At 43.6% G+C, this 11,248-nt stretch overlaps 1 protein-coding gene across 1 annotated transcript; it reads right to left on the bottom strand.

The window, feature by feature from the left end:
- Positions 1–1,666: 1,666 nt before the first annotated feature.
- grxcr2 (glutaredoxin and cysteine rich domain containing 2) lies at positions 1,667–9,717 on the bottom strand. Its single transcript, XM_085995802.1, has 3 exons — positions 9,243–9,717; positions 6,525–6,716; positions 1,667–2,148 (listed from the first exon to the last, which is right to left on the bottom strand). The coding sequence occupies exons 1-3, from the start codon at positions 9,585–9,587 to the stop codon at positions 1,969–1,971; spliced, it is 717 nt and encodes a 238-aa protein (XP_085851928.1). The 5' UTR covers positions 9,588–9,717; the 3' UTR covers positions 1,667–1,968.
- Positions 9,718–11,248: the final 1,531 nt, after the last annotated feature.

Raw genomic sequence — 11,248 nt, 5'->3', positions numbered from 1 at the left:
TTATGTCATTACCTGTGGACTTTTGAATGGCCAACCTCAGTGTTGCTCTGGGATTGGTTAACGGGAACTGTTTTCCTTTAGTAGAGACGTAGGGCTAGATTTTCAGTATAGACAGTTTTGGGGCGCTAACCTTAGCGCCCGCCCGAAGTTAGCGCCCGCCCCAAAGTAGCGCCCCGTTGCCGGAAATTCAGTGGCTTCGCCCTAAGAGGTTGGTGGAGCGCTAAAAGAGGCATTCCACTGCTATCTTTAGGCGCTAAGCCGGCGGTGCAGAGCGCAACACCCGAGCTCGGGCGCAGCACACGGCAGACACTCTGGTGCCAGTGAGCTCTTAAAGGGGAAGGGTGCATGTGTTTTTTTCAAAGGCAGAGTCTGGGGGGGAAAACAGGAGGAGGAGGAGGAGGAGGAGGAGGAGGAGGAGGAGGAGGAGGAGGAGGAGGAGGAGGAGGAGGAGGAACCGTTCACAACAACACACTGGATCCTTCCACACAACACATGCAGACTGCCTGTTATAGTGCAGGAGGAGTGCCCTGTAATTTGCGCTCCCCAGGGTGTGTTGCGTTCCATTTTACAAACGCTCTGGACGCCAGCCGCACAATGGGGCGGTCCGACTGAAGTTTGGATTCGGGGCGGCCAAAGGGCGTTGCACGAGGATGTGACGTCATTTTCTGCGCGCGCATCCGGGCGGCCGCTAAACTTTGCGCCGGCGCTAACGGGCAACTTAATTTGGGGCGGGGCACAAACTGCGCTGCGCCCGGGCACTACATGCATAGCGCCCGAAAATCACTTCTCTTAAGGCGCTAACTGCTGGCGCAAGCAACTGAAAATCTAGCCCGTAGTACACAGCTTTCAAAGATCAGCCAGTGAAGATCAATTACAATTGCCAATCGTTTCGAACTCACCATCAGCTACTCCGCCCCACAAACTGATAAAACTGCTGCTTATAGGTCCATATGCTAGAATTATATATTCACTAGAATCTTAATTTAGTATGTTCAGATGTTCTGAAACACACCATTCTGCAGTACGATATCATCTGGTGCATAATTTGCAATTTGGCCTCTGCCCTGATCAGTCTTTGGCTGGACTGGTGGTTAGGCTAACCGCCTGAAGGTCCAACCAATGCACTGGATTAGATGGTAAAGACTATATAAAATTATTGTAAACAGAAAAAATCTGCACTTTTACATTTTTTATTTTTATTAACAATGCAACCTTAGATGTAAAGACATGGGAAGATCAGCCTGTCCCATTTATACACATCATGAACTGTGATATTCAGCAATCCCCATCCTGCCACCAGCAACACACCAAAAAAAGACAGATATACAGACAGACAGCTAGAGAGAGATAGAGAGAGAGAGAGAGATAGAGAGAGAGATAGAGAGAGCTAGAGAGAGATAGAGAGAGAGATAGAGATAGAGATAGAGAGAGAGATAGAGATAGAGAGAGAGATAGAGATAGAGAGAGAGATAGAGCTAGAGAGAGAGCTAGAGATAGAGAGAGATAGAGAGATAGAGAGAGAGATAGAGATAGAGAGAGAGATAGAGAGAGCTAGACAGACAGACATAGAGATAGATAGATAGATAGATAGATAGATAGATAGATAGATAGATAGATAGATAGATAGATAGATAGATGGATTAGATAGATAGATAGATAGATAGATAGATAGATCGATCGATCGATAGACAGACAGACAGACTGAAAAGGAAAAATATATTCTTATCTCTGGCCAGCAGAGGCCACTTGTTCCAAAGTCCATTGTATAAACAGACTGTGTCCCTTTCCTCTAGGCCCCTCTCTTTAGATGCCCCTATGGATCAGAAAGGGCCAGGTTCCTCGTCCCAATGCCCCACCCCAAAAAAACTATACTTTCCAACAAAGGCTTGATATGGGACTGCTTTTAAGTTCAATAACAGAGTTTGTAGGACTGTAGTAGTTAACTGCATGTTGAATGTTTTAAGGCTTTCACTGCGCACAGGTCTGGCATGGCTGCACTCCATTCTCGTTACATCCTGGACATCGTATAGCTCTGAATGACTCCTTGAATCGGTTGGCAAACATTGAGAGTTTGCTTCCATGGCACAAAGAGCAGGGGACACATCCTGCCCCATCGCAATGTAGGCATGTAGGCTCAGATTCACCTTCCTGAAACAGATTTAAATTGTATGTTAATAACCTTTTATTATGTGTAAGATTTTGGCATTTCTTCCCTTCTTTTATGTCTCTCCATGCCATGTTTTTTCTTATTACTATTCATTCACGAGATGTGAAGGTCATGAACTGTGATAACACAGTTCAAGGCCAGCATTTATTGCCCGTCCCTAATTGCCCTCAACAAGGTGGTGGTAAGCCTTGAATAAGTGGCTTGCTAGGCCATTTCAGTTGAGTCAACCACTTTTCCTGTGGGTCTGAAGTCACATATAGGTCAGACCAGGTAAGGACGGCAGATTTCATTCCCTAAAGGATATTAGCGAACCAAATGGATTTTTACGACAATCCAGTAGTCTCATGGTCATCATTACTGATACTAGTTTTTTTCATTCAAGATTCATTTACTTAATTGAATTTAAATTGGTGGGATTTGAACGCATGTCTCCGGATCATTAGTCATTAGTCCAGTAATATAACCACTATGCTACCGTACCCATAAAACATGCTGGCCAAAATGTCATAAAAAAGACCTGGTCCTACTGCCTTTAACAATGCTGCTCTGTAACTAGCTGCTCAGAGTTGCTCAAGAACACCCTGAAGGGGACTCTCCTTCCCATAGAAGGAAGGAAAACTTGCATTTATATAGCACCTCTCATGACCACTGGACGTCACAAAGCGCTTTACAGCCAATGAAGTACTTTTTGAAGTGTAGTCACAGTTGTAATCTTTGCTCCCTCCATGTGGGGAAGCACCTGTTCTTCACTCGCTGCTTGCCTACATGACACTTTCCTTTGGCCTGCAGTTTAGTTTCTGTAATGCATTTCCTGAAAAACCTGTTTTCGCCCAACATAACAGACCTGACAAAAGGTCACTGACCGGAAACATTACCTCTGTTTGGCCTAGAAATTCAGTCGCGTTTGCGCCCACTTAGGGGCGAAAGAGTGGGTTGCGCCGGAAGTTTTTTAGTGCCCGAAATTAAGTTGGTCCCTAACAGCGGCGTTAGCCGGTAGCGCTGCGCCGGCACCGATGACGTCATCGGTGTGCGCAGCGCCCCGGTTCCAACGCGATTCCGTGCCGAAGGCCAAATTCAGTTGCGGCCGCCTCGCCCGCAGCGGCCGCAAACAACGTTTGAAAAACGGGGCCTTGCAGCTCCGAGAGGCCGGCGCATAAAGGTGGAGGGGCGGCCGGCCGCTTTCCCGGCGGCCGCATGGCCGCACCTCCCTCCCCAGACTCCTGCACCACCCCCCCGCGGCATTGCTGTCTGACTCCCGCGAGCCCGGCACTTCTCCGTGGTGCCGGGCTCATTTGCCGGGGGAATCCAGCGGCGATGTCACGGCTGCAGGCAGCTCCTCCTTAAGAGAAGGAGGAGGCCTGCAGTACCCCAGCCTGCCGCACCGCATCGGGTGGCGCAGCGGCAGCTGGACGCCTGAAATAGACTTTCATCGCCCCAAGCGAGGCGGCCAAACCCTGCAATAGCGCCCGCCTCCGTCTTGGCCCGTCGCAACTGAATTTCAGGCGGGCACTACGGGAATCCGGGCGAGCGCTAAATTTCGGGCGCTAAAGACCTGGCGGGGCCTTACTGAATTTCTAGGCCTTTCTCTCTCTACAGATGCTGCCTGACCTGCTGAGTATTTCCAGCATTTTCTGTTTTTCTAACAGTCACAGGGCAGAGCACATCCTTCCTCACTGTGACTCCAGGAATCTTAACAGGGTGCTCTAGCTCACCTGCCACAACTTCAGCGGAAGATCAGCAGAAACAAGTTTTTTCAGGGAAAGAAAACTTCTCTTAATCAACTTCACTACACAGCAATTATGATTTCCTTTTTCTCTTTTTAATCTGCTTTTCCTGGTGAGATTATCTCTTTGCTGCCCCACATTAGACCTGGAGCCCAAATATAACAACAACACCAACTGACGTCATGCTGTTGATTTGCCGAGTGTCAGTAGAATAACTCACGGTCATCATTGCCCCTGGAGAAATGTAAAAAATAATGGCCATTTATATAATCTCTCCAGGCTTCCGCTCATCTTCTCCTGAAGTTATGGTGGGAGATCAGGAGGCCTCTGTGGAAATTCTACCTCTGAGTATCTTAACTTATGAATTAAATCAGATTATTAATGTCAAATATTCCAATCCATAAATATTAGGGGTGATGCCAGGGATGGGAAGCTATAGTTGTAAGGTCAGACTTGTGACCCTGGGACTATATCCATTAGAGCAGAAAAGCCTATGAGGAGATTTAATAGTTATTAAAATTATGAAGAGTTTCGATGGACTGAATAGGGAAAAACTATTTCCTCTGGTAGAGAAGTTAGTGACAAGAGGTCACCAGTTTAAATTATCACTAAGAGAGTGAGGAGGGAGGCTAGGTGAAATTTCTTTACACAGAAGCTTGTTGAAGCATGAAATGGTTTTCCATGGGAGAGGTTGAGGCACAGACTATTGCTTTTTTAAGGGAAAACCGACTGAATATTTCAAGCAGACAAAGATACAAGGCTATGGGGAGAGAGAGCGTGGCGTAGTGAAATTTGTTATGGCTTGTTGTAGCAAAGCACTGGCACAGACACAATGGGACAAATGGCCTCCTTCTGTGCTGTAAACTTCTATGGTCCTGTGCAATTGTATATTTTATTTATTTTAATTTTTTTTAATTATCATATATTGTATATTCATGCCACCAGAATTGCTATTTTAACAAATTCTACTTATGTTGCTTGCAATTTTAACGCTTCTTCTAAGGACCCTATGCATCAGCTTAGTTTAATTGGTATCACTCTCGATGCTGAGTCACAAGATTGTAGGTTTAAGTCCCAGTCCATGACTTGAGCAGGCAATCAAGATGTTAATTGAGGCCCCATCTTCCTGGTTCAGTGATTCAGGGTGAAATTAAAGATCCCATGGCACTGTGCAAAAGAGAAAGAACTCTGCCGGTATCCTAGTCAGCATTCCTCCTTCAACCAGCACCACCAAAAACAGGTTAATTGGCCATTCATCTAATTGCTGCTTGTGGGATCTTGCTATGCCCAAAATGGCTGCTGAGTTTTCCTCCGTAGTAGCAGCCACTGCGTTCAAAAGCAATTAATTGTATGTGAGGTGCTTTGAGTCACCAAAGAGAGCTGTGATAAAGTATTATATAAATACAAATCTTTGTTTTTAACCTCTAACCTAACTGTTCTTGCCCTATTCCGTATCAGGCGGTGACAGGAACTTATCCTATCTGTCATTGCTCAATATTGTTGATTTTTACACCAACGTCAATGGAGGTCAGTTACTAAATAAGAGGCAGCAGAAAGCAATGGACCAAAGAAAACAAAAGATAATTATTGCAGGTTAGTGATGTTTTATTCTTAAATTGTTTCCACTAGCAGAGGCTTCTTCGGCAGCACCTCCCAAACCCTCAACCTTTTCCACCTAGAAGGACAAGGGCAGCAGGCGCACGGGAACACCATCACCTCCAAGTTCCCCTCCAAGTCATACACCATCCTGACTTAGAAGTATATCGCTTTCCTTCATCCTTGCTGGGTCAAAATCCTGGAACTCCCTCCACAACAGCACTGTGGGAGTACCATCACCACACAGACTGCAGCAGTTCAAGAAGGTGGCTCACCACCACCTTCTCAAGGGCAACTAGGGATGGGCAATAAATGCTGGCCTTGCCAACAACGCCCAGATCCCATAAACAAATTTTTAAAAAGCAGAAGACAAAAAGAGCAAATAAATTCTTTGAGCTAACGTAGCATTCTTTAAGTTCTGAGAAAGGATTATACCGTAACTTATGGTCAAAAGTTTAAAATCCTGAGTTTACCTAATCAATATTATGACTAAAATTAGCTTCCCTTTTACATATGAACCTCTCTTCTGGGAAATGTTACAGTTGAAGCAGAGAATAAGAGGAGCACGGCTGGGATTCAACCAAGTTGACAGCTGTCATGAACAAGAAGGTAAATATTGCGACTTTTATCACACCAGTGATCATGAGAAGCTTGTATCCATCCCCCAGTAGAACGTAAATTGGGTAGGTCTTTTATTAACTTACTTCAAAGTGAAGAACCCAATCCATATCAATTAAATGGACCCCAAATGGAGTTTCAATTTGCAAGACTGTTATTCTAATAGCCACAGTGGAGGGCCGTGTGAAGAATCGATTACAGTCCATGGATCAATATCTGTAACCAGTAGAATAAGTGTTTTAAATATGTAGGATAGATGAACACGGTACTGACATCAATGTTGATAGGATCTGAAAATTTTAAGCCTTTTGAACATCAGAATTCTTTTTAAAGGGTTCCATTATATTTTGTTAATTTACTGTGAGCAATTTAAATTGGGAGTTGTTTAAAATTTAAATGAGGAAAATTGTATGAAGTACCTCAGCTGTCCCGAACTGCTTTTCACTTTTTTCTTCATCCTTTCTCTTTCCATCCAGGTTTGCTGTATCTTCAGATAGCAGCTGAGTTTGGAGAAGTTTACTTATGAGCTCTTTCTGAGTCAGCGGTGCCTTTATGATCCTTAGATTGCTGGTGTAGATGATAATTTTTCCAAAATTCAGTAGCGTTGATGGCTAGGAAAGCAGAGACATGCTGTGTAACTCATGCACATACTGCGCTACCACTGCCAATAGTTAATAAATGTAAGATTGTAAATTAAATTCTCATTTGATATGCTTTCAACTGGAAAGCACTGTATATTGATAAAAAGTACATCAGTAATCATTACCTATCAACTAAATAACTGAAAATTTAATAACCAAAACATTATCAAAAGAACAATGTATAAAAAAACAAATTATTAATACAAAAAAATCTGAAAATTACTGTGTGATGTATTAATGCTTAGCGCACTTGCATCAAATTCCTCTCTCCGCTATTGTAATGGAGACATGAATCCTTTTAAAACAAATAGTTTATTGCCTCTGCCTAAATAATAGAGAGAGAAATTTGAGATAAATACGCTAAGCATTCATATGAAACATTGTTCACTGTAATTTTCAGGCTACTATTATGACAGGTGATTTGACTTTAATTATCAGCAACAATTTATATTTCTTCAGCACTCATTACATACAAAAAGACATCTCAGAACATTTTACAGGACAATGACATTCAAGAGGACACTGCCTGTCCATGGGTCCGTATACATAGATCATTAAAATGTCATGAACAGGTGCAAAAAATAATTAAAAAGGCAAATGGAATGCTGCCCTTTATATCTAGAGGACTAGAATACAAGGGGTTAAAAGTCATGCGACAGCTATACAAAACCCTGGAGTACTGTTCTGGGCACCACACCTTAGGAAGGATGTATTGGCCTTGGAGGGAGTGCAGCATAGATTTACTAAAATGATACCTGAACACCAAGGGTTAAATTACAAGGAGAAATTAAACAAATTAGGGTTGTATTCCCTGGAATTTAGATGATTAAGGGGTGATTTGATTGAAGTTTTCAAGCTATTAAGGGGAACTGATATGGTAGATATAGAGAAACTGTTTCCACTGGTTAGGGAATCTAGGACCAGAGGCCATAGCCTAAAAATTAGAGCCAGGCCTTTCAGTAATGAAGTTAGGAAACACTTCTACACGCAAGGAGTGGTTGAAGTTCGGAACTCTCTTCCGCAAATGGCAGTTGATGCTAGGTCAATTGTTAATTTTAAATCTGAGATTGTTAGATTTCTGTTAACCAGGGGTATTAAGGGAAATGGGGCAAAGGAGGGTATATGGAGTTAGGTCACAGATCAGCCGTGATCTCATTGAATGGCGGTACAGGCTCAAGGGGTTAAATGGCCTCCTCCTGTTCCTATGCTCCTATGACTAGGGAAAGATGGATGAAAGGGCAGCCACAGATGGCAAAACAAAAGGAGCAGGGAACGAGAAGTGATTCATGCCCTGACCACGTCTTGGAACAAAGAGGCTAACCTTGCCCAATTAATTGTAGTCAGCTTATTAGACTGAAAAGCATGAAGATATTGTAGTTTTATGGGGACTCTTTGCTCAGGAAAGGGGATAGTCATGTATGTTGTAAGGACAAAACCTACAGGATGGTAAGTTGTTAACCTGAAGCTAGAGGAGTGCACATTGAGGAAAGGTTAGAAGGTTCTACTGAAGGGGAGATGAGGCAACCTAGTGGTCGTAGTCCATGCAGGGGTGAACATCATAGGGAGTAATAATAAATGGCTCAAAACAAATAAATCCCAGGGATGGAAGGTATTTATCCCAGAACTCTAAAAAAGACAAGAAAGAAAGAAAGACTTGCATTTATATATCACCTTTCACGACCACCCGACATCCTATATCGAGCAAATGGCGCTAATCATTTGCCATCAGCATAGGAGTCAATTGCAAGGCACCGCATACAACGTATTAAGTGCACTGATTATTCTGGGTAGTTCAATTAAGTAATAAGAAAGACTTGCATTTATATAGCGCCTTTCACTACCTCAGGACTTCCCAAAGCGCTTTACAGCCAATGAAGTACTTTTGAAGTGTGGTCACTGTTGTAATGTAGGAAACACGGCAGTCAATTTGCGCACAGCAAGCTCCCACAAACAGCAATGTGATAATGACCAGATAATCTGTTTTAGTGATGTTGATTGAGGGATAAATATTGGCCAGGACATCGGGGATAACTACAAGAGAGGAGATTGGTGTGGCACTAACAGTCATTAAGAGGAAATTAATGATCACCGGGGAGGTCCTAGTGGAGTGGAAACAGGCTAACATGAAAACTACAGGCCCATTAGTTTTAATTTAGTATTGTGCAAAATACGGAATTGATTACTAAGAGTAAATTTGAGAATTACCTGTGTGGTAACCTAAAAGGCAACAGCCAGCATAAATTCAGAAAGAGGAGATTCTGCCTAAACAACCTCCTTAACTTGTTTGCGGAAGTGATGTTCCACTTGGGCTATGGAAAGTCCTACGATAAAGTGTACTTAGACTTCCAAAAAGCACAATATTCCCAGCGACTGATGGACAGAAATATGATGATCCCTGGGATCCTCTTGCATATCGTAGTTTGAACACTGTGTTTTAAAGTGAGTGCCACAGTTCAATTAAGAAATTGATACATCGTAGTATAATGAATGACTTACTTTGGAACGGGTTGCTGTCAGGTCGCTGAATAAGTTCTGCCCACCTGTCATGCTGTACCTGTCGCCATCTCTGAACACGTTTATTCTTTGTGCTATTAGGCGTGTTGAGGAAGGGAAACCTGGGTCCCAGCGCCCCTTTGCTCCAGCCTGCCCCATTTCAAACCCTTCACTCAGTTGTGTCTTCAGTGACCCACGGGGACCCTCATCCTCAGGCTCCTCCGACTCCGACCCATCCTCGTAAACCTGCTTCAGGACACGACCGCTGTAACCAGAAGAGATCCGGAATCTCACTTTCCTGGGCTTGGGTTCAAACTTCTTACTTAATTTACTGCGGAGTTCCTCCATTCACAACTTGAGTCAGTTAACTGCAGAAATACTGGATAAATCTCCAAAAAATAAAAAGACCTAAAATTCTGCTTAAACGTCTAGAACCCGTTCACAGAGAGTGCTGTGGAGAAGCCTACTCTGTTCTCTCGCTTCCTTGCAATGTATAATTCAGTGATGAGATCATATGTACGAGGCTGATACCAACTAATTAAACAATTACATGAGTGTGTAAGTATCTATAACACTGCAGGGCAATCTCGTCTTAGGCAGCAATTAAAATAAGAGTCATTGTTGGAGCTGTACTGTGACATTCATTTTGTTAATTATATATCTGAGTAGTAGACCTTTAGCTGAAGCACATTGCGACCATGTATGTGTGTTGCATCAGAACCAACACCATTATTCTTGCATAGCTTTGAATTTTGTACTGCTCCAGTAATCTTTGTTCCCTGCCCTACTTTAAAGCTTAATGTGGAATAAAAAGACCTGTCTAATACTTAGATCCCTTTACAGATTTTTTTCTAAATCTGCATATCATTTAATTGTTTTCTCTGCCCCTCCCCAGTGGAGACAGTCTCGCTCCATAGATGCCATCAATGCCGCTCACCTGGGTAAATCTTGACTTTGTGCAATAGTGTAAATCGGGTGATAGTGAGTCGACAGCCCCTTTTACATTGAAGGGATAATTACTAGTCCTAGCCCTTTTCGGGCTACCCCAGATCAGGCGTATTCCCCAGATGTTCGCCTTCAACTAAAGTTAGAGATAGCTGATGTAAGCCCCCAAAGTGTGGACTAAGTGATATACAAAGTCGACAACACTGGCTTGTTGTAAGAAAGACAGACCCAATAATTGAAGTAAAAACGGTTTATTCAGGCCTGGGGAGCTATGGCTCTTGCGTCCCAACACAAGGCTCCAACTCCACCGAATCTCTTGAGGTTCTCACAGTTATACAAAACTTAAGGCCCTGCCCTAAAGGCGGGGATAAGCTTATTAACATATACAGAATTATAGTTAAATTGTAATTATAAAACCATGACATTCCATTCTTCCAGTCGCTTACAAATCTCACATTTCGTTATCAGTTGGTCTTGTTACTTTCTCATGACCCGGGGCCTCAATTTTATTACTTTACGATCGTCCATTTGCTGTTGTCAGATGGCTTGGTCTTTCTAAGTATTTCTCTAAGATAGTAGGGGCTAGATTTTCAGTATAGACAGTTTTGGGGCGCTAAGCTTAGCGCCCGCCCGAAGTTATCGCCCGCCCCAAAGTAGCGCCCCGTTGCCGGAAATTCAGTGGCTTCGCCCTAAGAGGTTGGAGGAGCGCTAAAAGAGGCGTTCCACTAGTATCTTTAGGCGCTAAGCCGGCGGTGGAGAGCGCAACACCCGAGCTTGGGCGCAGCGCACGGCAGACACTCTGGTGCCAGTGAGCTCTTAAAGGGGAAGGGTGCATGTATTTTTTTTCACATGCAAAGGGAGGAGGAGGAGGAGGAGGAGGAGGAGGAGGAGGAGGAGGAGGAGGAGGAGGAGGAGGAGGAGGAGGAGGAGGAGGAGGAGGAGGAGGAGGAGGAGGAGGAATAATTATTATTATTATTGGCCGGAAACATAAATGGACCGTTCACAACAACACCCTGCTTACACACAACACATGCAGAGTCCCTTTTGAACGAGTGCCCTTTAAT

The sequence above is a fragment of the Somniosus microcephalus genome, chromosome 8 (genome assembly GCF_052327205.1).
Source record: "Somniosus microcephalus isolate GS21.2 chromosome 8, FLI_Smic_1.0, whole genome shotgun sequence".
Classification (NCBI taxonomy): Eukaryota; Metazoa; Chordata; class Chondrichthyes; order Squaliformes; family Somniosidae; genus Somniosus; species Somniosus microcephalus.
Note: the sequence above shows the minus strand (reverse complement) of the source record. Positions and strands in the feature narration are given on the sequence as shown.

Coding starts and splice junctions, on each gene's coding strand:
- grxcr2 (XM_085995802.1), bottom strand. CDS start 9,587: ATGGAGGAACTCCGCAGTAAATTAAGTAAGAAGTTTGAACCCAAGCCC. Junction 6,717..9,242: donor TGACAGCAACCCGTTCCAAA/GTAAGTCATTCA, acceptor CTGCTTTCCTAG/CCATCAACGCTACTGAATTT. Junction 2,149..6,524: donor AGCAGTTCGGGACAGCTGAG/GTACTTCATACA, acceptor AATCTGTTTCAG/GAAGGTGAATCTGAGCCTAC.